Source organism: Geospiza fortis, unplaced genomic scaffold, assembly GCF_000277835.1.
Source record: "Geospiza fortis unplaced genomic scaffold, GeoFor_1.0 scaffold78, whole genome shotgun sequence".
Classification (NCBI taxonomy): domain Eukaryota; kingdom Metazoa; phylum Chordata; class Aves; order Passeriformes; family Thraupidae; genus Geospiza; species Geospiza fortis.
Window position 1 is genome coordinate 4447085 of NW_005054339.1, and position 24801 is coordinate 4471885.

At 36.2% G+C, this 24801-nt stretch overlaps 1 protein-coding gene across 5 annotated transcripts in view; it reads right to left on the minus strand.

Moving 5' to 3' along the window:
* ERC2 (ELKS/RAB6-interacting/CAST family member 2) overlaps positions 1 to 24801 on the minus strand; it is a 405766-nt gene that overhangs the window by 130676 nt on the left and 250289 nt on the right. For all 5 annotated transcript variants that reach the window (XM_031058194.1, XM_031058193.1, XM_014307629.2 and 2 more), the window contains one exon: positions 4159 to 4306. In XM_031058194.1, coding sequence (XP_030914054.1) covers positions 4159 to 4306 — 148 coding nt within the window. The remainder of the gene's footprint in view (positions 1 to 4158; positions 4307 to 24801) is intronic.

Genomic DNA, 24801 nt, shown 5'->3' on the forward strand with positions numbered 1-24801 from the left:
ATCAGGTTAAAAATTAGGAGAATAAACTCCAATGTTAAATGCAGAAATATTACTTTAGATATTTCTATTTAATAGAAAAGTATAAACTAAAAATGTTTTTCAAGACAATAAGGGCACTGAATGCTTTGTATTGACATAAATGGGATCTGAATAGCCACATTTAAAATCAGAGAGTAAAAGCCATTTTACTACATTTTCTGAGAACTTTTAAGGAAAAAATAACCAGGCTGATTATGAAGTTATTAGGACATCTATTCTTACCTATCCAAAATAAACAGAGAACCTGTGTAGCATAAGTGCAACAAAAAGAAAACTGTATCTTAAGGGTCTCAGACTTCTGTTCACAATTAGGTGCTTAAAGCTTGAACAAGACCAATATTATCACTAATGGTAAACAGCATAAACTGAAGAGGTAAAAAAGCAGCAGAGTGATCAATTATGTCTGCAGTACCCATGTAAATGACTTCTTAACATGGATTCTACTCACTGTCCAGTGATGCAGCACAATTCAACTGCACAACAAATGTCTGTCTGAAGCAGATCTGTGTAAACAGCAGCAATACAATAACAACAGCAATAACAACATCAGCAACAAGAGGAATAATAAAATTATGTGGTCCTATAATACCCACACCTGTGAAACTCAAGGCAATCAAAAAGATTAAATTAGTATAGCATCAGAAACTGAAGCAACAGTGTTAGGAACCAACCCTAGAGTTGCTGCTGCTCACAAGTGCTGCAGACAACCATGTCTAAAATGACACTGTGAAAAAACAGTGCATGACTTTTCTGCTCCCACACTTGTTAGACATATAGAGAGCTTAAATGCAATTAATTAATTAATTCAAAGCGCTGCAGAAAAAATTTTTGGGCTGCCAGAATAATCACAATCGCAACAACTTCAAGTAATATTCTCTTTCTCATACAGTAAAATAAACTCTTTCAATATCATAAAATACACAGTGCAATAAAGCTGAATTTATCTATCAGGGAAAATGCAATTTGGGGTATTTTGTTATTCTTGAATGCTTGATGTCACCACCATAATATCAGAGTAGCAAGGTTTCTGAAGTATTTCACTAGAACAGTACATGTAATGCAACCTGCTGCCTACAATTCCACTTTACTCATTTGCTGGTGAAAGAGATTTTTAAAATATTTACAAGCTAATTAGTAAGAAATAATTCTGTGTATTGCATGAAAGAGAAAATATTGCTAGCTGCTAGTTTGCTGACGAAGTGTGATTACACACATTTTTTAAATTCCTTGATGGTTTCTCACTCTTTTTGCTGCATTAGCTATATGTTGATGTGATGAAATATAGAGCAGTGAACTAAAAAACACTGCCAAACACCAGCTTTGCCTCTGGCCAGAGTATTCTGTACACCTGCAGGCCTGAAAGCACTGGAAAGGTTTCTAATTTCATGTTTTGAGAAGAAAAAGAAAATGCTCTCAAGGAGTTAGAAGACCTTGCATTTTGGCCAACTGCACTTACATTTTTGGCACTATATCCTAGAAGTGAAAAGAGACAACTGGGACATTTTCTCTCAGTATCCAAGTTCAGGATGAATCAGTAATATACCAGTGTCTTCTGCTGTTCCCAAAATCTCTTGAGATGTTCTAAAAATTGACTTTCTAGCTAATTATTTCAGGAAGGATTGCATCACTGTACAAATTTATCTATAAATTCCTTCTCAGAATTCTCAAAAGGAATCTTGGCCAGGGTGATTATGCACATTATGTAATCACTCAGCCAAGCCCACGTGGTAATCTTGTTTAATAATGTATAACTGAAAGGTTTTTTTAAAGTCTACTACAAAGTTCTATAGCTCTCAAAATATAGCATTTGGTGTATGAATATAAGAAATTCCAGTGGTTTTGTTTTGCTGGGAGTGTATTACTATGCTTCCCAATTATTTAAGCAGTAAACAATAAATATTTAACTGACAGATTGCAGCTGCTAAATTGTATTTAAATCATTACAATGAAATGCTTGTTTCTTGTAAGAAAATGTGTTTGCTAGACAGAGGTCAGAATTATTACAACTAACTTTACAGCTGAATACACTGTGATACAAATAATTTTTCTAGGTTATCTAGGTTTTGACATAAAAACAATTATCTTCCAGCTTAAAACTAACAGAGCTTTTACTTAAACTCACAACCCATAAAAAGATGGCTCAACTCCTTCGTATAAATAACATTTTAATCTTTAAAATATGATATGCCTACCTGTAGCTTTATTAAAATAAATCATAAATATTCCTATTTCCTGACAAAGGCAGAATATTTCATTTCTCTAAGATGCTTCTTTTAATTTTGCAGTGTGAAAAATTGTGACAAATTATTTTAAAATCAATGTCTTAATAGGGATTTACAATGTATTCAACATTCACAAAGGCCAGAAAATGTGGATATATATGAGAGAATATAGATTTTTTTTATCATGGACCAACATGTTATTTTGCCTCTCAAAGCAAAAATTCCTCTTACAATACAGAACAGGGATGAATTTAATGCTTTATGTTAATGTTTAGCATTATCTACTGATTCATCTTCTAATATTTATAAATATTTCTCCTTTGATGTTCGCATTAGGCTGGAGAAGTTGGGCTTTTTTGAATTCTCTCTTTCAGCAGTGTAACAGCTGTGGAAACGGAGGATGGGACAAATAAGAGCAGAAGAAAACAAGCAATGCTGCAGCTGAACATTCACTGAGGCTCTTGAGAATCAGGGACAGCTCGAGAGGGAGCATCTCTCAAGGAAAGAGAGGAACTGAATCACACAGGGGAGTCTGCCCCTGCCCCTGGCCAGCACAGTCAGAGCAAGCCTTTGTGCTGGATGCACATGAGAAACCTCTGGGGGTAGACAGTGGTTCTCCCCAAAGGGATTAAAGAAGTATGAGTGAAGTCTACAACCTCTATTATCAGATAATTCTTAAGTGTAATAAAGGGGTGACCTAGTTAAACCACATTCCTGTTCCTGGTGACTCTTTTTTTGTGGTGTCTGAGATAACAGGGAGATTATTTTGGCATCAATTTAATCTAGTTAAATAGCTTTACTGAAGATCTTTATCGCTATAAATAATGGAGGTATTTGAAGTATTTGGTTACAATTCTAACTGAAGTTCTCCAACACAATGTTTCGCTAGCAATGCTCTTCCTTCTCCCTGTCTGAAGAAACCAATCAATGTTTTGAACACTTCCAAGCAATAGCTTAAAGGTGCAACACCAAAACAAAACAAGCACAACAACAAAACAGTTGTTCAGTTCCCTGATGAACATTTTTTAAAAATCCTTGATATTTAAAGGTATCATGGAACAGGGCAAAAGGGTGTGTTCATTTACTCTTCAGTAACCTAAGATGAAGGTAAAAAAGGGAGATGTCTAAAAAAAGGAAAATAAGCACCCTCTCTTTTCCAAAGCAAACCAAAACAAAAATCCCTAAAATTATTTGGAACTCAACATCATCTGCTCTGGTGCAGCACAGTGGGATGATGTGATAAAAAGCATGATGCATACCTGCCTATTTATCATATAGATTTTGATGAAATGTATCCTGGGCAGCTGACTGACCTGGTGACAATTGCATCACGGCCAGAACATATGTGATAATATCTGTTTCTAGAGGGTTTTTTAACTAAGTGGTTTTTATTTAAACCTCAAATTACTTATAGTGTTGAAGACACAGTGATTTTTACCCATTTGAGAATTTATTTCAAGGATAATCACAATTTCTAGATAACCTCTCAGAAAGCCTGAAGCCTTATGAAAACACAAATTTTTTACAACAGATAAGCAAATAACTGAACAAGAGCAGGTTAAAATGAGTCAAGAGAACGGATAGATCTTGCTTTATGCAAAGAGCATCTGCTGTCCTCTTTCACAGAATTAAGAAGGTTGGAAAGTATATGAAGAGAGAAAACAAAATGCATTGGCTGCATATAATGTGAGCCAAGTAAATGTGCAGCGAATTCTTAACAACTCCAGAGAAGCAATAAACACTTAAATGGAACACATCCTACCTTGTGCAACTGCTGACACAGGTCAGACCTGGCTAGAACACTTCCAAAAGGACATCAGCATAAAACAGCAGAAACAAATGAAAATAGTGCCAGTTTTCTGTTGCCACGAAAGTAGGAAAAGTAAAGTCTACCCACCTGCTGTTTTAACTGATGTACTAATCGGTCCTTCTCTCGTTTAAGAGCCATTACTTCATCTTGAGTCTTCTTTTTCTTTGAAGCAGACAGCTCAAGCAAGGCAATATTTGCATCTTTTTCACTAATTGCAGCAAGCAAAGCTTCCTGTCTGATAAAATAAAACAAAATTAAAATTGTTACATTCTCATTAAAACTGAATATATACTGCTATACCACACTATGTGAGATGTTTCTTTCAATCACTAGGAGAACAATCACCTACCTTCTGAACACTTTAAATAGCAAACACTGTCAGGTCTAACCAAATAATGAAATCAACTAATTAGCCAAAAATTTCTCTTTATAGACTTTTCATTATTTGCTTCATCAACCATTTATCTCAGTCTATTTTACTACAATATGATATCTAACAAAATAGTTCTGTGAAACATCTTGCTTTTAAAAATTTTTGATTTTTTTTTGTAATTCACTTTCATGAATTCTAGAATACCTTACACAAATCTCTTTTGACTTACGAAGATCATAGAGATTGAATAAAAGAAAGCAAAGTGATAGAGATAAAACCAATTTTTATATTATCCTGTTAACTTGGTACTCTAGGGTTCTCAGTGCAGGAATCTCTGGATGCCTTCCTCATATTACTTATATGTTTTCCTATGGATTTTCTATTATTTGCTGTGTCAACACAAAAATACATTTCTAAAAGTAAAATTCTAGAGTTTTCATTGGATTGTTCATGAGAAATCCTTTCCTTTGTAATCTTGACTTCAATTTTAGAGAGCAAACAGAATCTTACAGCACTTAGATAAATATGGGGTGAGACAGACTCACAGGGGTACATCACAAATAGTTTGTGAGGAGATAAGACAAAGACAATTTTTTACAACACGCAGTTGAAAGCACAGATCTCGCAGTGTCTTATACCCTAAAATGCTCATGCTCTGGCAAGGCCATAATCTGTCCTTTCATTTCATAAATAAAAGAAATATATTCACCTTCTGCAATGTATTTGGTGAGAGACTATGACTTATCAGCCAAGAAAGAGCACATAATACCTAATAGCTTTTAGAAAAGAATATGTTATGGCCTGTGCTTTTTCCCAGAACTATATAAGATCAATCATTAAAAAATAAACATGGATAAATGAATCATAAATTAACCTTAGGCTCCAACTGCTAATAAATGTAAGAATACGGCTCATGAACTTCATACAGTCAAGGTGAGCTAAAAGTTTGGAATTCTCACAGTCCTTTGCTTGCCAGCAAAAATGTCAAGAAAGTATTTCACTTTTATTTCAAAGTTCCTAATGTATTAATATAAATATTTATAGGACAATATTTCTGATGGAGTCAAAGAAAAACAACCCATTTATTTTAGGCGAAGTTATGCGACATGGATCAATTTTAGATAAACAGTTGCATTTTATTCATACACTTTAATAGTCTCATTTATTATTCTGTCTTGTTCATTCAAATCTCAGTTAAATGATGTTTAAAAGAGAATGCTGTAAGACCCCAACAGTCTTAATTTAAATTATTAGATATGAATTATTTTAAATAATCAATATTACACAAATATATATATATATATCAGAGGGGCTGCATATCCATAATGCTAATTTGAAATGAAATATAGGTAAATTGCTTTTTTATAAATCTCGTAATAATGCATAAAAATTGCTGTAGTAATTTGTAAAAGACTCAGTTTGTTTATGTGTTGTGCTCAAGTACCTATTGCATAAAATTGTCATTAAAATATCAGATTTTTAATGCATCAAAATAGAAAGAAAAGGTGTTTTGTTACTCTATTCATTTCCTCTGAACTTGCAGAAATCAAGCAATTTATCATAAAATCATGGAATGGTTTGGGTTGGGTAGGACCTTAAAGCCTATCCAGTGCCACCTCTGCCATGGCAGGGACACTTTCCACTACCCCAGGGGGCCCCCAGCCCCAAAGTGCAACCTGGCCTTGGACACTTCCAGGGGCAGCCACAGCTTCTCTGGGCACCCTGTGCCAGGGCCTCACCTCCCCTACAGATGTCAGACATGATAACACAAATTCTCTGGCAGAAATAAAGGTATTCTGTGACTTTAAAGCCAAAGAAGAGGAAACAGCATATTGCATGTAGGCATAGAATATGTTCCTTCAAATTAATACTACCATCAGAAACCTACCTATTTTCATTTTGAGTGTGTTAAAGAAACCTATATCTCAGAATTTCCAAAGGTTCAGAATATATTTAGGTTCATTCTTATGTTGTGTAGGTTAACTCCATGCCAGCCAGCCCCAATATGTTTGCTCTCTAATAGCAAACTCCACAGTAAATACTTGTCACCCATGAGGTTTTTAATGATACATAGTTACTTCACACATATTACAGCTGTAAAAAGTCAAAAATTGAATAAAAGGATTAAATTAAAGGTTGAAAAGGACATGAAGCTATACTGAAATTTTACTTTTCTGAAGTTTAGATCATGTCACTGCCTCTAAATTGGCAGTAAAAACACAAACCTGACTAGTGAGGAAGAAGAGTCAGAACTACTGAATTACTTGGTATCATTTCAACATCTGATAATAGGATTCAGTCACATCCATATTTTTTGTACTGCCAGCCAAAATGTGATCTTGTGATCAGCTGTGCAACATTCTCCACTCCACTTTAAAGTAACAGATGAGGTGAAACCTTTCATGGGAGAGGAAAGCCAGTCAACATACTTTGAAAAATCTGCACTCTGGATTCTGCAGCCCCAAACCCACAAAATTTTGCAGACCCTAACATGTATTTTCTCAGCTGATGGGGATTTTCCTATCTTGGGAAAAAGCTTGTGAAACTATGTAACCAAACACTTTATTCCAGGAAATAATGACTCATATCAAGCACTTCCAGGAAATGATGGTTCATAGTCATGTGAAATAGCTGCTGTCAAATGACACCACAAGTGGTCCACTGAGACACTCCAAGATTTTAATCAAACCCACAGCACATATATGTTTAAACTGCCCCCCCCTAAAATTATTGCCAACACATTTTTTAAATCTTTGTAGTTAATTTAAGTGGAGCTGGGAGGAGATGAGTGCGCGACATGAGGGTGAGGATTTCTGGGGAAGTGCTTCCCCAGCCACATGGAATGATGAACACATCAAAAGCAAATTCACACTGCCAGCACTGCCAGCACTCTTGGAACCACCCAAATTATTATTATTATACCCAAATGTGTGCCAGCCTCTGTTGAGAAGCTGCAAAGCCTCAGCTATTTCAGTGACAAGGTGTTTCAGCTCAGGCATGGTGCCACACAACATGTTGATGGCTCCCAGACTGGGGCTGGCTCACACAGCCTGCCCAGGGTGGGCACAGCACCTGTCTGCACTGACACATTCCTGGATGTGGCAGCAGATTATCCATGTTTATTATCATGGATAATCTCAACAGCAATAGCCTCAAATATAAGTGGCATTTTACCAGGCATCCGGGTTAACAAGAGGTTGGCATAGCTGGTCTATTCTACCAAAAGATAGGTCAGTTGCTTTAATTCTTGTTAATTAACTACTTCCGTTCAGAGGGAAGACAAATAAGCCCGAAGATTTTATTATTATTTTTCAGAATAGAAAATAAAGATGCAGGTTGTGATAAGAGCACCTAAGGAAACCATGTCCTCCTTTACTCCTGCATGGCCAGGATCCAGCCGCCACTAAGTCCCTGAAGACAGAGGTGGAAAAAGGCCTAGCCCACACTTGTGAGGCACTGGAGGTGAAGAGATCCAAACATTTATGAAGCTGCCTCTCAGGACAGATCAGGATCTCTATGTCCTATTGATTACATATTGATTACATATTGCACACTAGTTTACCTTATCTGTGAAAGTTGTTATGCTAGCCTGTCATCATATTTCAAGTTTCCTATGGAAGAACAAAACCTCATGGGCAGAAGCAATTTATTTTAGCTATTCAGTGACCTTTCTAAAAAATTAACTTCACTGTTTTTGCAGCAAACATTTGAAATGATATTATCTGGCCACTAGGAACAGGGTTAAAATGCCAGCAAAGTGGACGACAAAAATGATTTTCTCACCGACAAACACAATGTACCTTCCTCAAAAATGTAAACTGGTGGCAAGGTTTACTTAAATCTCGCAGGTAAGTCATACACTTCTACTTTGCTGCCAGAAAATGAAACTCATCATGAGTTTTAGTGCTAGAATTTTTGAAAATCAGGATCTGATTTGGCACCAAGAACAACATAAAGTCTAATACACTCTAGCTAACGTGCCTAAGAGTGTAAGCATAATTTATAATTCCTAATTATCTACTGTGTCAGGAAAAAAAATGACTACCCAAATACAGTTCTACAGAGATGTTATCACTATTTGCAGCCAAAATGTCTCCTTATTGTTTAATAAATTATAGCAATAAAATACATTTTAAAATAATTTATTAGAGCAGTGGATTAAACTACATTCTTTAACAGTAATATTTATAAAGAGTAATCCCTTTTGTTATTAGTAGTTTTTCCTCTCTTTTTTGGCAAACTAATCTGTTATACAAATAACAGGGTAGTATTTTTAACACCAAAAAAAAAATCAGTCTAACTTTTCACAGTAAAAGTAAGTAAACCCTCAAATTAAAAAAGATATATTAAACCTAACAGCAAATGCTCCACATTGGTAATTATTCTGCCCGTGTTTCTTTCACCTGCATAAAGTAATTCCTAGGATTCCCAACTTATATCTTCCACTATAACATGCTGCTTATTGCAAGGAGAGGACGGAAAACTTTTCCCTGGAAAAGCAAAACTTATGAAATTAAATTTCTCCTCCCTGGCAAAGACTGACTGCAACAACCCACAGCAACCTCAGGCCAAGTCTCCTTAACACAGAGCCAGTGAATACAAGAGTCTCTTAATAAGCACACTCACAGCTGGGGGATCTGGGCTGACAGTCCAAGTGCTTCCACTGAGAAGTACCAAGGAAATTTGCACAAAAATCTGATTATACTTAGTGTCACTTCATATACAATACAAAAGAACAGAAGAAAGAAACACTACCACTCTGATGGCCAGGAATTTACACAAGTTGTGTTCTATCCAAAATTTCAGTTTGTATAATGTTTCTATTAACTAATGAATAATGGACTAGAAAATCTATTTGTTACATTTCAATGAGGCTTCAGAATGGGGGGATTTTCATGTGCCATGAAGACAGGAATAAAATTGGTCTTTACAAACCAAAGATGCTGTCTAGAAGACTAAGGAGAAACTCCATATTGGAGATCTGTTGTGAATAAGGCAAGTATCATATTAAGAAGTAAAAACAAAAACAGATTGCAAGGCAAAAGCGAGTCTTTTCATCTACACAAAAGGTCTTAGCTGAAAAACTGAATCCAGTACTCCCTGAAAAATGTGGGAAAAGGCAGAGAAATGACTGATGAGACAACACCAGGAAAAACTACAATAAATAGTCTTTGAATGACAACATGCTAATGAGAACCTAAAATGCTATGTCAAATTGAAACAGAAATACTTTTTTCTATATTCATGGCACACAGAACAAGAAGCAATGTCCATAAATTGCAGAAGAAAGCAGCAATTTTTTCCCTCCTAATATCTAGCCAAGGTGTAATGATAATAGTCATTCCTCAGTGATAGTCAAATACAAAGAGTCTTTTCCTTGGAGGAATGATCAATTATTAGTCTGATAATAGAGATAGCTTTTAAACAAACAGAAAGTATAAAATAATATAAATCTTTTAGTAAAGTCACTGGAAGTAGTGTCAAAGAAAAATCTGAATTAAAAAAAAATACCTTACTTAGGATTAGAGAAAGCAGGTGATAAAAAAAGTAGCTCAATTATAAATGTTACGTAACACCTGAAAAATGCAATCTTAGGGATCTCTAGCAATACACATGCAGAGTTTGCATTTGTGAAAGCATCTGTCCTGGAGTGAAAAAATTACTTAATATGAAAAGGAAGTCTTAGCATACTAGAAGGGAAGATAAGATAATGCAAGACGAAATAAATCCATGAAAGTCTCTGTTGAATGCCAAACTGAAAAAGTATATTGTATACAGTATTTTATCAAACTTCAGCCTAAACAAATGTCAAATGGAATAATTTTTTTAACAAATATGGGCAACAACCGAGAAAAAAGAGTTGCTCACTAGCATATATTTAGTCAAGATTAACTAAGGATAAAAAAATGTACTAAGAACAGATTTAATAACCCTAAACTGTCATTCAGCTAGTAGGAGGTATTCAAGATACAGCTAATAAAACACAAAAAAATGGTTCTAACCACCCACAAAAAATCTCAGTAGTATAAAACACTGAAGGATGACCACTAAGATAAATGCTTTCTTTTGAGAGCTGCCTTGCAGTTAACCTTCTTAAAGAGTCTCCCAGAAACCTCTAATCATAATACATTGCATTGCCACTTATCACAGTCAATTTAGAAGTGAGCTCTGTAAACACTCCTGCCTTACTCCCCACCTCTGTTAGTCTAAGAATAATTTTTTGAGCTTTAATAAAAGAACCCCTGACAACTTTTTGGGAGGTGGGGTGAGTTCTTAGAAACAGTCCAATTGTAACCTAGCAGAATTCCAAGATTAAGATTTATAGAAACGAGACCTTCTAATGAGAACTTTTACTGCCTTTACTACTTAAGCTGTTCTCCACAAAATACAGAAATGCAATTTAAAAAGTCACTATTAAAGCTAAATCAAGTCAGAAATGTTTGAACTAATGATATACAGTACAATACTCAGCCAGCTTCTTACATGCTAATCATACTGAAGGACAAAAAAAAAATCAGTTCAATCAACTTTTTCACTTTAATTATTGTTTTCTTTCCCTTGTGACCCCCGGTATTCAACCTTAAGTTCAGTAGGAGGTGACTAGAGATAGACGGTGATGAGAGATCCTGTTTGAAACAGCTTCTCTCTGTCACTCCCAAAGCAAATAAATGGTTTGTTAAAACATGCTGTTAATCCATTATGGATGGGCATGCATCTTAGAAAATAAACTTCAGAATATTATTGGTATTTTAAAGCTTTTTCTGACAGAAAATTTATCTCTCCAGTTGCTTGACAAAAGCACATTCATGGATTACTGCCTTTAAATGAACAAGTATCTTGCACTGTATTCAAAGAACAAACCCCTTTGAAATACTTTCAGAAGACAAAGAGAGCATGAAATTGCATTTTGGGTTGTCCTGGCTCCCTTAACAGCAAACACAGACAACTATTGATGCTCCACAGCCCAAACACACCAAGAAAGGGCTGCTCCATTAAGTGTGGGACAGGAAAAGGGGGAGCTGCTCTTACACACCCACTCCACACTCCAACCCACCAAACACTTCCTCACATGATCTGAGTATCAAATCTTCAATTTTCCATCTGATCAAGTCGTCTGCTGGAAGCAGGCATGAGGATGAAGTATCAGTGCTTACACTATGTGAGATGGACAACAAATAGCCTCTGTGTTGCACCTGTATTCATTTTATATTAGATGTAGATTAGACTAAAATCAGGAAGAAAAGGGAAGACTCATCTCTTCCTAATATGGAATTTCAGAGTAAAAGGAAAGAAGCAAAAGAGAGGACCTGCTTCTGAATAACCTCAAGGAGTTTCTTGACAAAGCAGCTTCCTTATCCATCTGTGCTCTTCCTCCATTCTACGTCCCCAGAGCCACAGTTCATTACTCCCATAATCATACCTCTACTTACATCTCCCACATTGCCTTTACATTGGCAATTTCAAATTATTATCACTTTTCTCCTCCTTAATGGCAACTTGAAATGTGCATATAGGTCCTTTGTTAAGGAAACAAAACTAATCCAGATTTTAAAAGGCAAAGAAGGAACTTCCTGGCCATCTTTCTGGACTAGTTTTCAAGTAGGAAGTTGGGCACTCAACTGCCCTTTGAATTCTTGGAACCTTTTCAAGCCCTATAACATTGTACTCCTGATGTCTAGATAACTTATATTTATTAATGACAGATAAGTAAAACAGATGGGCTAAAAAAGACATTGTGAAAGCAATTACATCAGAGTTTCCATAACCATTGCCTTATCAATTCATTCAAACAGGCAGCAGAGCTCACACAGGAGCAACCGTAACAACCTTCAGATTGTGTGAGAAATACAGAGGAAAAAAATAATTCACAGTCCTGCAAAGCATAACAGAAGAAATTAGATGACAATTATTCCTGAGTTCTGAAGCTTTTTACTGGAACTGACTCCTGTTGCTCATTTGGCTTTGTTTGATTCTCCACAGGAATGACACCAACACTTGGATGAAATCCCTCTGCCTGCTCTGTGCCACAGCCCAAAGCAGTGCAGAAATGGGGATTGCAGGGAAGAAGGATGGGATCTGAGCACATGGGATTGTGTTACAGCACAACATGGCACTGCACAGGGTCCACCTAAGTTAAACAGGAAAACAAAGCTACAGGTAATCTGTCATTGTCAGCCCCCTCATCCTTCAACAGCGCTTTTTTTGTTTATAGAAGACAAAGATAAAAGTGCTTTGGAGGAGGAATGGTTTGATCTTTAGAATATAGTTCTTGGTAATGTTTTTCAACTGCCAAATAAAGGTTTAAGCCGGGAAAAATGTTACTATTAAGAGCTATTATGGTTTTAATGAATTTGCAGAGAATTCAAAATATTTGAGTCAAAGACATATAAAACTGAGATGCAGAAATGTGATATTAAAAAAAAAAACTTTGTTTTTTAACTTTTGTTAGTTGTAATCTATCCTTAGTATTGAGTTGAAAACATATTCCAAATAACCATTTATTACAAAGTAGATGGTTATATTAAATCATCAGTGGGGCTTTTTTCAGCTATTAATAAATGCTGATCAAGAAAATTATCCACACAAACAAAAATTACACAAAACTCAATTTCCTTCATTTCCACTGGAAATTAAACAAAAATATTAATTTGGTTTTAAAAGAAGTCTTCCTTCTGAAGGTCTTCCTTCTAATTTTCACAATTCTACAAAGAACTGCCCTATGAACAACAAACATCAAATTCACAAAATCCAATGTAGATCACATTGAACTTGAAAATATGTCACAAACTGGGTCCATTTTGAAACAAAATATAGAAATCAGTATGAATATATTAGAACTCACACCCTGAGCTTTACAGTGCATTAGAAGACAATTTTGATAAACAAAACTGCCTGGGCACCTAGAGAATTACCAGAATACACTCTCTTGGCAGTGCATAACTCATATTTGATATCTGATCTCAGGGCACAGTTGAAATGCTCACTGACTAAATAGGGCACCAGACCAATGTAAATCAGTGCCATGTAAATCCCACCAGTCACAAATACATGTCAGAGTACACTCTGTATGTGAACCTGAAACCAAGAAACCCCTCAGATGTTTGAACAAACACACCTGACACACACCCCCTGAAGAAGGCTGATATTTTCATATTTTAACTATTTAAATTTAGATCTGTAAAGTCAGAAACATGATTACCTTCACTAACATGATGTCATTCATCATTTATTTCTACATTATGAGTCTATGTTAAAAGTTAGATAGCTTAATTTGATTGATACAGAAAATTCTATCAATTATTACAATTCAACATTTTTATTTTGTAAAATTATGTTTCTGTTAAACTTGCCTGGTTGATAAAGTATTGCTAGGCACAGAAGAACCTTTAAAATATCATTTCTGACAATTTAATTATATCTGCAACTACTGGAACAAGCCACAGAAAACAAGTATTAACACCAATAATTATTGAAGCTAATATTAAAAAAAAGTAAGCAACTGGATAAAGAAGATAAGCTATTTTTATTTCTTCTCTAACTAGCAGGCCACAATTTCTTTAGGTGCAGGATGTCTAAAGACCTAATTGCCTAAAAATGTTGTATCAGAGAATATCTATTCAAACCCTGCCCCATTAACTTTATCTCAGTGGAAAAAAAACTCCAAATTTAATTTTTAATAAAATACTGCACACCCAAAATACAGCATATGAAATGAACAACTATAAAATAGAAAAGTATTAGTAAAGACAATGAAAGCCTGGAGTAGGAACAAGATATTTCATTTATAAGGAGAGAGGAAATTAGGCAACAGCACACAAATATTTCTCTAATTAGTATCTTAAAATATTGAGAATGAAAAAGATAGGATACCACATGATGTTATTTAATTATATGACTTCCCCGCTAATGGAGCTGTTCACAAGCATTGCCAGAAGCATGAAGACCTCACATGATTCAACTTTGCATAAAGAAGTTTCCTCATTGATCTTCTTTGGTGGGTTAACTGTTTGAAAATCTGTTTCTGACTAAGGAGACATTTTAGAAAATGCATATGTAGAGTCTTGGAGCTCTAAAATAACCCATCCTGGCTCACAGTGAAGACACTCTGTGCTGACTTTGTCAAAGCAGACTAAAGAGGTACAAACCATGTCTGATCAGGTTTAGAGCCACAGGATGGATGTTGGAATGGCCTTAAGGAGTGAGCACAGTAGAAATACCAGAACTGAGATATCTTAATATAGTTCCATAATGAATTGTAGAATGTTTAGTCTTCATAAAAAACTTCTCACCAAACTAACACATGAAGTCCCTATTGATTTCAGCAACATTTCTGACAGTCTTCAGCAAAACTTCTTAACCTGAAGGACTTTTATTCCGAGAAAAAAGGCTTTGCTTTTGTGCTTAGATCAAGTTGGTTCAAATTCTACTACAAAAATGGATAATAAAATCACACAATAGAATCCATAAACTACACTGGTTACTGAAAATCAGTACTAGATGATACTTTTGAAATCATTAAAATCAGTGAACTAGAATTAAAAAACTATAAGGCTCTTACTGTTTGTTGTTTGGTCAATCAAACTGGTGTTTCTTTATTGTCAATATTTTATCTATCATCTCTCTCCATTGTGAGAACACTTCCTTCTCAAGCTATCAGCTAGGTCTGTGTCAGAACCTGACTGGTCTAATTGGGTATTCTCATTATATGTTAAAATAACCCAGGTGAATCTTCCTGGGAGGGTATTGAGACTGTTCCAGAAGCAGCTACCAAACACAGGTCAGATAGCAAAATCAGGTTTCCCTAGGGATAGTCCTACAAGAGGTATGTTTGCAAGAACATTTGAATTAATAAAAAATGCTGAATTTCTACAGTGGCTCTGATACAAAAATCTATAATTCCTTCCAAAACGTAAAACATGGACTGTCCATCTGACAAAAATCAATGGTGCTTTTGGAAAGAAAACCAAATTCAGCAATTAAAAAAAAAAACCAAACCCAAAACAAACAAACAAACAAAAAAACTCAAACAAAAAAAAAACCTCATTAGAATCAAATAGGACATGTTCTGGAGGACATGTTCTGGAGGCTCGGCATGCCATGGTTGATTTTTTTTTTTTAACTATGTACAAATTTGCACTTACTGCAACCATGGATAAGCTCTAGAATCCATGACCAAAAAAATATATATTTCTGAGCAGGGTTTTGAACATTACCTGAATCAACAGCACATCTGGAAAGAATTGTGGCAGAATCAGCCTAAGAAGCAGTTGCTATGGAAAATGCTGGCTGAAATTGCTATCCGGGTGGCCTTGTGACTCACACAAATAATGTGATCCATTTTCAGATGAGCTGTCACTAGAAGGAGGAATGCTAATAGAAGTGCCATTGCTATGAGAAATAAAACAGCAGCTGTTAATTTCTGCAATGAGCCCAGATTCAGTACAGGTGGGAGGAAATAATGGCACTTCAGCTGCTCAAAGAAGCCAGAAGTAACCAAATCAAAGTCTAGATACAATTGTAGGTGTAGGGTTCTTTTTCCTGCTGCACAAAAGGGACCTCCTTAGTCACTACAACTCAACTCTGCAGGAATCTCTGCTGCTGAATGTTGTACTGCACTCCAGTACAACAGAAAATGCACACTCTCAGAATACAAAATGATGTGAAAATGATGTGAAATTTTCTAGACATTACTTTAAAGCATATGAGAACCATGCTAGCTGGCTCCAACAATTCTTCCCCAAATAAGAAAGTAACATAAAAATTTGCCAAAACTACACTGGAAGAGAGAATGCAGCATTATCCTTTCTGGACTGGAAAATTAACCAAAAAGCAAAAATTCACATCAGGATAGAGCACAAAGAAATTTTATCTACGTCTGCCTTATGTTTTTCCAAAAAAAAGAGGAAGGCATGCTGGTTATTATTGTGTTCATTACAAAACGCTGTGATTTAACAATAGAAAACAAAGTTCTAGTTAACAAAGAACTGAGGTATTTTTAAATGTAGGAAACGCTATGTAAAATAAAAATATTTAAAACATTTTAACTATATTCAAGTATTAAAAACTTGGCAAAGACCTAGTTGGTTTGTTTATTCTATTCATTTTAAAGCTACCTTTTGAACACTGCCCATGGTGCTACAGTTGACTTCAGCTTATCCTTAAGGCAGAGATTGGTAATATACAGAGTACAAAGGAACAAACTGTGTTTCTCCCCAAATTACTTCCATGCTTCTGAACATTAGTGGAAGTTGCTCTGTAATGAACAATTACTAACAGCTACAATTGTTTGGGAGGAACAGAGTCCATATGATGTTTATAAAGGCTGACATATTCAGTTCACATTCGCAGGAAGCAGAGTAGCTTGAAGCAAGAGATCTGAACAAGGAACTCATCACATCAGTGCTGACTACCTAAGTGAAAAGCAAATCAGCAAAGTGCATGGGAACACACTTTCACATGTCTTGACAATACCTCCAAAATATGTGTCCTAAGAAAACACTGTCTCAGACACTCATATAATAAAGAAACTTATTTTTATTCTCTGTAATCACTACAGTGAATAAGACACATGCAGATCATAATAAAAGGAGGAACTGCTAATAGGTATTTCCTCAATAGCTATTTTTTCCAACAGGTAGAATAATTCTTACTGGTTATAATCAAATCCTGGTGTTAGCCAGTGAATTTTTGATGGATCTGGAATACTAAATAGATACTAATTTGTTAGTTCTTTCCATTTGACTGTAAGCAATGTCACTAGTTGCCAATCCTTTGCATCTGAAAATCTCTTAAGGAGTAATGCCCCCCTGAGTGATCCAGCTTGACACCTTGCCCATTCACAGCCCCGTGCTGCTCCCACCTCTCTTCTGTCTTAGCACGTCCTGCTGCCACTTCCACTTCAGCTCAGTCCCAACAGCTCCTCTGCTCCCTGCAGCTGTGCCAGCACTGTCCCCTGGCCAGGAACGTGGCTGGCTTGGAATCTCTGCCCCATGGACCCCAACAGCCCCAGATCCAGCCAGCTGATATACAATTGGTGGACAAACTGCATAAACCTAAAACCTACCTGGCAGAACTCATCTGAGCAGTTTACTCTCTGTAGCGTCTCATCATTAAGTTTGTGTCATTGTCTGGTAACTAAACCAGCAGTCATAATGCAGTGAAATGAATAAATCAGAGCACAACAAAATCTGCTGAAAACAATATCCAAAGTTTAAGAGTCTATTTAAAAATGACCAGTTCTTGAACTGAGAGATGGACAGAACCCCAACTGTCTCCCCAACTCCTTTGCAGAAACACCTTAAATTCCTCCAAGGACACAAGCATATGTTTTGATTGTGGAGAGAGGCCTTAGTTTTTCAAGGAACAGAACAGACTCAGGAACTATTTCCAAGTCCACAAAGAAATGATTACTGACAATGACTACTGCCCCTCACTGGCAATTTGCTAAAGATGCTGACAAAATTCGCTGGTTAAAAAGCTGTGGCATTCATTTCCTTAAGACTGATCTAATACAAATCACCTTAAATTAATATATTCCAGCAGTGAAACCTCAGCAGCTGCAGGAGAGGAGAGAAGCTACCAAAAGAAAAAACAGCATTTCCCAACATTTAATGACTCACAGATCAATTTTCAATTGTCACCTTCAAGGTGATCTACTGTTCCTTAAAATACAATTACAAACCTGCTAATTTGAAATTATTTCATAATGTACATATCAAAATACATGCCTACATTGTCTTATAAAAACCTATGACTTCAGACTAATTGATTAATGAAAAATGAAGTTATTGAAAAATATTCAATATGTCCCACAGATCCTTTCTGCACAGAAATTGAAGTGACAAGAAATCTACAAAGGGCCATAAAACTCTTGGACTGAGTTTATTGTTTTTTATTCCAATCAGGTCAGACTACAGTTCAGGAAATCCTAATCAAGAAAATATTTTAAGTAAATCTCATTAGCCATAGGCTGTGTCAGTATGCAGCACAAAGTGACTGCTTCCAGGCGTTGTGTGATTATATCCCAATAATGAACCAAACCATCTCTCAGAAGCCAGACCAGCCCACCTGAGCAGAACGTCCACACTGAAACAGGGAACAGGAGAGCTTGCTGGCAGGTTTTAGAGCAACAGGTAACACTCAAACACACTCACACATGAGAAACACAAGTTCTTTGCTCCTTGCTTGATCCATCAGTGGCCCATGGACCTGTGAAAATGCTCTCCTGCACCTTCATGAGCCCCAACCACAGTAATGCACAAGATACTCTAGTACAGCAGAACTTGAGGTAAGGATTAAGTTTCATGTTGCTCCTGCCAGGAATCCTCAGAAAAAATTATCAGAATGTGTCTTCTGAGTACAATAAAATAGAGATATTGAGAATTCCAGGCATGGGGCTTTTTTTCCTATTCAATACAGACAAGCAATAGTATAGCTTACTAAACCACAGCAACCCTCCAGAGTAAAAACATCCAGCTGCTAGATTTGGTCCAAGTCTAATTCTGAAAAGGGACCCCAAGGACTCTAGTCCTCATAAGGTCACCATGTGGTATCAATTGGCCTAAAGTGCCTTTCCAAGCACCTTTTTTTGTCAAAGATTCCTGGTTCCCCATGCTCCATGGAGCCTGCACAGCTGGGGCACATTATTCTTCAGCTCATCCAAACTGGGGGCCTGGTTTTAACAAGGTCACAGGATCAGAGGGCACAGCAACTCTCTCCTATCTCATATATTCTAGAGTTTCCTTCCTGTGGAAGTTAAATGTAAAGGTGAGTTGATGGGATTACTTGCAGATCTCATCCTGCCATCCTTCAGAGAATCTCCATTCGCAGACTTTCAGCGCTGTCCATCAACAAGAGATGCTCTTGGAGGAGTGCAAAGCTCTGCTTTAAGAAAACATGTATTTCCAGGTGCCAAGGAAAAGATCACATGTGTCCAATTGACCCCAGTTCTGGCTTTGTCCTTCCCTTGCAGACTCTCCATAGAAGGTGCACGTCATGTGAAACTGGGAAGGCAGTGTGTCCACCAACAGATCCTCTCCTACCAAGAGGTTCTCACTCTGGTCAGTTTAAATGAAAAATACAGCCAGCCTATGGAGGATATCTGAGGCCATAAAACCTAGGGACTGGAGATTTTGGCAATACAACAGCAGACGTGCCAGGGTCAGAGCTTAAGTGTGAATCAAAGCAGCCCTAAATCAAGCAGCTCCTTCGGATTAGCATCACCATGGGCATTATGTTATTTCAGAGTCCTTCCCTGACTTCTTCTGCATGGTGGGATGATATGGGCCTAAATGATACACTTGAATAACCAGAACATCTCTACTATATTCATCAGGAAAAAGTGAACCCTATATTTAAAGGAAGAAATCCTTAGCTGTTCCAGCTACTGATGGCATTTGTTTAAAAATGAAATGTATTACACATATGAAACATAGATATTTTCAGTGAAACTCTCAGTACCTTTACTTTCCAAATACCATTTCCATCGTACTCCCACTAGCAAATGTTTACACACCATATCTCAATCCAGAAAAACAACAGAGATTACAAAGAATTTCTCAAACATGGCTGCCATTCTCTCCCACTGTAGATTTGGCCAAACTTTCTGTATAAAATTGGTATTATGCCATTTTATTTCTTTTTAATTTTTAAAGATTAAGTCATAATATTTATAGGCATTCAGAAAATATGCAAATCCACATAAGGAAACAAAATTTAAAATGAGTGTGAAGGCTCTGATGACAATTATATTGAAAGAGTTAATTACAGCCCAAACCAAGGACTTCTGTAAGCTGCAAATTTACAGTTCCTTAGAAATGATGAGACTCACAACTGCAGTAGTGAAAATATTATTGCTTCTGTAAACTCCAAGCTCAAGTATAAAGTAGATATGTAATCTTCAACTCCCTAAACACTCCAATTTGGCCACTAAAGATGCTGTTTTACATTTCCAAACATTTTCCCCTGTCACTACTTTTTATACTTCAGTTCTCAGGTTGTAAGTATTTGTTACTTGCAAAGCAACTCCTTTTGAACGCAGAATCATGGGAGGCATTTGTTACTAACTGCTAATGCAGCCTGCCAAACAAAAACTCCCTGCTGGTGACATGACCACCTAGTGACCTCTAAAAATGTTTTAACAATGTGAAAAATATCTCCCTCTTGTAGGAAACAGCAATTTTTTAAATTAAATGTACATTGAATGTTCGCTTACATACAGATAAATGGTATTCAGAGTCACCTTCTCTGTTTCCAATTTCAATCTTTTGAAACCCAGCCCAAACCTAAATAAATAAACGTTGATACTAAGAGGAAACTAAGAGCTCAAGAGCCTTGTGATTTCACAAACAGCTTTTTTCCATTTTCTAAAATCTAAACTTCGAGCCAGACATAGAACAGGTAATGAAAAGAAACAAGTTTGGCAGCTCCTATGTGGGTCTAAGCTGAAAATATGTCAGGCAAAAATAAGTGGCTATAATTTGGCAGATTTAAAGTCTTTAAAAGTTTGCAGCTTGCTGAACTGATTTTTTTTTTAGTATGTAAAATTTGCAAATTGAAACACTATAACTGTGTTGAAAAGTGACTGTTACATAATGCACCATAATCACGCTTTTAAACATCACTTTACCACTACCTATTCCTCATGCAATAGCACCACAAAGAGAAAAACAAATTACGATATCTACTAATATGATAATGAACACCTAATGCTTAAATATGCTATATTTCTTTTCTATTCATTGAGGGTGGTTTTTTTTTTTCAAGTTACCAGGACACTGACAGCTTTCTAGATAGTTATATCTCATTCATTTACTTCTTTCTTTAGAGGACACTGGATTAAAAAGTACTGCTACTTGATGGGCTTTTTTAAAAAATATAGGTTTCTGGAATATTAACCTGTAATTGCCTCAGATCATTTATGAAGAACAAATTTGCCAATCTTACTCCATCAACATTTATGATTTTTACCAAGAACAATAAACTAGCTGAGGTACAAACCTTGAATCTCCCTCCTACTCTCAACCCTTTGTCCCTCTGATCCAATAGTGCACGAGGCTGAACCAGGCTTAGCAGGCTGATGCCACAAGGCTGACCAAAGTCACAGCTCCTTCCAGGGCTTTGCCACAACTGCACACAACTTCAAGGGTGACAGATAAATTCAAGTCCTCTTAAATAAAATTGTTCATCTTCTCCTATATTAAGAATGAAAAGTCAGAAAAGCTGACACTAGAGCTGAACAGCTGAAATACTGTTAATAGTACCTCAAATAATCCAGAGAAACTTCCCACAGATTTTGAACACATTAAGTCCTTGTTACACCAACATGTTACATCAGTGCACAAGGGCATCTATTTCCTGATGTGTGGCTTTCAAGAAATTTATACTGCACTGATTAGCAGTGATACCTATAAAGCATGGACAATTTCAACGGAGTCAGGAAGGACACTCTTTTTAATACTCTAAGAGAACTTTTTATCTAGATAAAATTCTCATTCTACATATAACATAATCAGCAACATAGACAAGTTTTAGATGGAGACAGAGTGTGTAGCTACTAACAGCTTTTAGGGGAAGAACTCCTATGGGGAGTTACTAAAACTTTTACTCCTAAACCTTATTCATAAGCTACAGCGTATGTCTGCTTGATTCTCCCTCTGCTCCAAAGGAAAAAGTGTAATTTACTCTTCTAGAATTGCAGGAACTGCCAAAAAGTAAAAGGATATGTTTCAGGTTCCGAGTACCAGCACAGAATGCTCATCACTAGAATAAGACCCAAGGCACTGAATTATTTCTCATCTTTGACCCTGACCAAATGCTGCTGTTATTTGGGAAGCCTTAACACTGGTTCCACATGTGCCTGGAAGTGATCTGGAGCAAGATGTTCTCCGTTCACAAGCTCTCTCAGCCAATATTCACTAACAGACAGCTGATATAGACAGCAAGATAACTACACCTCATCTCCTTCAAATCTGATGCAAGACACACGTGAAAAAAATCATAAACTAATTAAAAAAAGAAAGATAATCTTTGTATTTCATTGCTTTTGCACCAATGCAGAATCTTCTGATGTATGTGAAGTGATGCCCTTTTGATCCTCATACAAGAACACATTCCCAGAGCTAATTCTCACCTGTAATTTTGGTTAAAAACCTGTTATTGCTTTTGTAGGCAATGGACAGAGGTTTCCATAAAGTTCCTTGAATCAGATCTCCAGCTGGTACACATTTTGCAAATTCCACTAAAAACACAGGGAATGTCCTAGCTCAAACTTATTGGTCTGGTGCACAAACCTTGCACTGAGTCAAACAACCTTATATTAAAATTATAAATATGTCATGATGATTGTTGGGATTGTATTTATTGATGCAAAATTATAAAAATAAAGCATGTTTGGATGGATTTGTATACTTACTGTTTTATGCTTTTTTTTCTCTGCAGTGTTTCTTTGTGGGTTTCATAACAAACTGGGGGCAAGACATGTCTCAAATTCCATCTCCAAGTAACACATTACTGACTCTCTGCTTAATACATTATATGGTTTTATTCAGCCTGCTACGACTACTGCACAGGAAGAGCTACTCAAAGTTTTCTTTCTTCTTTTTTCTTTTTTTTTTCACAACAGTGGGAGACATGCCAGCTGGGACATTTTAAGTCTCTTTCATTAAAAAAAGGTTAAGGTCAAAATAAGTATGATAAACATGGTAGTTCATCTTCTCAAAACTCAAGATGAAAGACTAAACAGAAGAGAATATTTTAACCTCACTAACTGTAAAATGTATTTTGTTTTCCTTAACGCATAATTAGAAGGAAAAAAACTTATTTTTTGCTATCAACTTTTGTCTTTAAATGTACTCAGTAGTTAATTTAACAACTATATAACTATTATATTTATTATGTGTTTTCAATTATCTAGATGACTGACATTTTCAAGTTTTATGGAGGATTATGAAGAGTAAAACACTTAAAGAGAAAAGAAATGCATTTTCCCATGGTAAATGGAAAAAAAATAAAAGGGAATCCACATTGTGTTTTAGTTAAATTTGTTGTCCACTGTGTAAAAATTTCTAAATGCTATGTCTTTGAGATCCTTTCTTGTAAGACTATATCAAAATAAAGTAAAACTATATCAAAATACAATAAATCCATATACTTTGGTTTCTTAAACTAAACTACTTTGTTATAAGAACACTAAAATATGTTTTCACTCACTTTCTCAAAGAAAAAAACAGCCCAAAGGTTATCAGATGAATGGGGACAATAGATTAACTTCCAAAGAACTATATTCTGTTTCTTGTAAAAGAAAAGTAAATTTATAGCACACCAAGCTTTTATTCCCAAGAGAATATAATAACTGGAATGTGAAAGTCTAAAACTGGCAACAAGTAAAGCTGGTCAAAGTATAAGTAATGAAACTTGAAACGAGGCAAAGAGATTTGAGAGGTTAAAGGGAGATAGGGTGGAAAGCTCACAAGGCAGACCTGTTCTCCCTCAAAACCTTAAGAAAAATCTTGAGTACAGCAAAAGCAGCATGGGTTGCATAAATTTGAAGTGACAGAGCCTTTTGGACTGTGGTGTTATTTAAAGTGGAAGAATCTTTTGGGGGTGGCAGGGACCCACAGAACACTACAGAGGGGCAGCTTTCTGCCCAGCATTAAGGGTTAAAATGAAAGGAGAAATATCAAAAAGACCATATTAAAATAACTTTACCTCAAGGACTGGTGCAGTGAATTACCCATGGAGAGACAAGGAGGAAAAAAGGCTCAACTAGCTATTTTCCAAAAACACACTGCCACACAACCCCTCAGTTAACTCAGTTAACTTTTTTGTACTTCTTTAGATCATAAAAAAAATTGAAATCACAGAAGCTTTAACAGATCTACTGATTACTCCTAATGGATAACACAAGTCATGTGGCATCAGTGGGTACAATGTCCCAAACAGGCTGGCACACAGTTCATTTAAGGAAGAGGGGAAGGTGTTTAGTTAGTAGTTATAGAGAACAAGCAGCTCACAATGGTGCCAGCTCAACAACTAACATCATCACTGTTCTGATTTAGATTCCATATACCCTGGGATGGTTGGATAGAAAGTGTGAAGTCAGGTAAGAATTTAGTCTGAAGTGCCCTCTTGGGCTAATTCCTGTGATGGGCTCAACATGAGGCCACTCCAGGGCTGATGCAAGGGGATGTCTGAGCTAGTGCAGAAGCATCAATCCATTTAGAAAGTCATGTATTTTAGAAAAAGATCTTTACACCAACACTCTGTGACCTGCAATGGCTGTCTGCCAACATCTGGGTGAAACTGTAAGTTCAAGTTTTGATTCACAAGGTCCTAAATGGTTTGGCACTGCTTCCTCT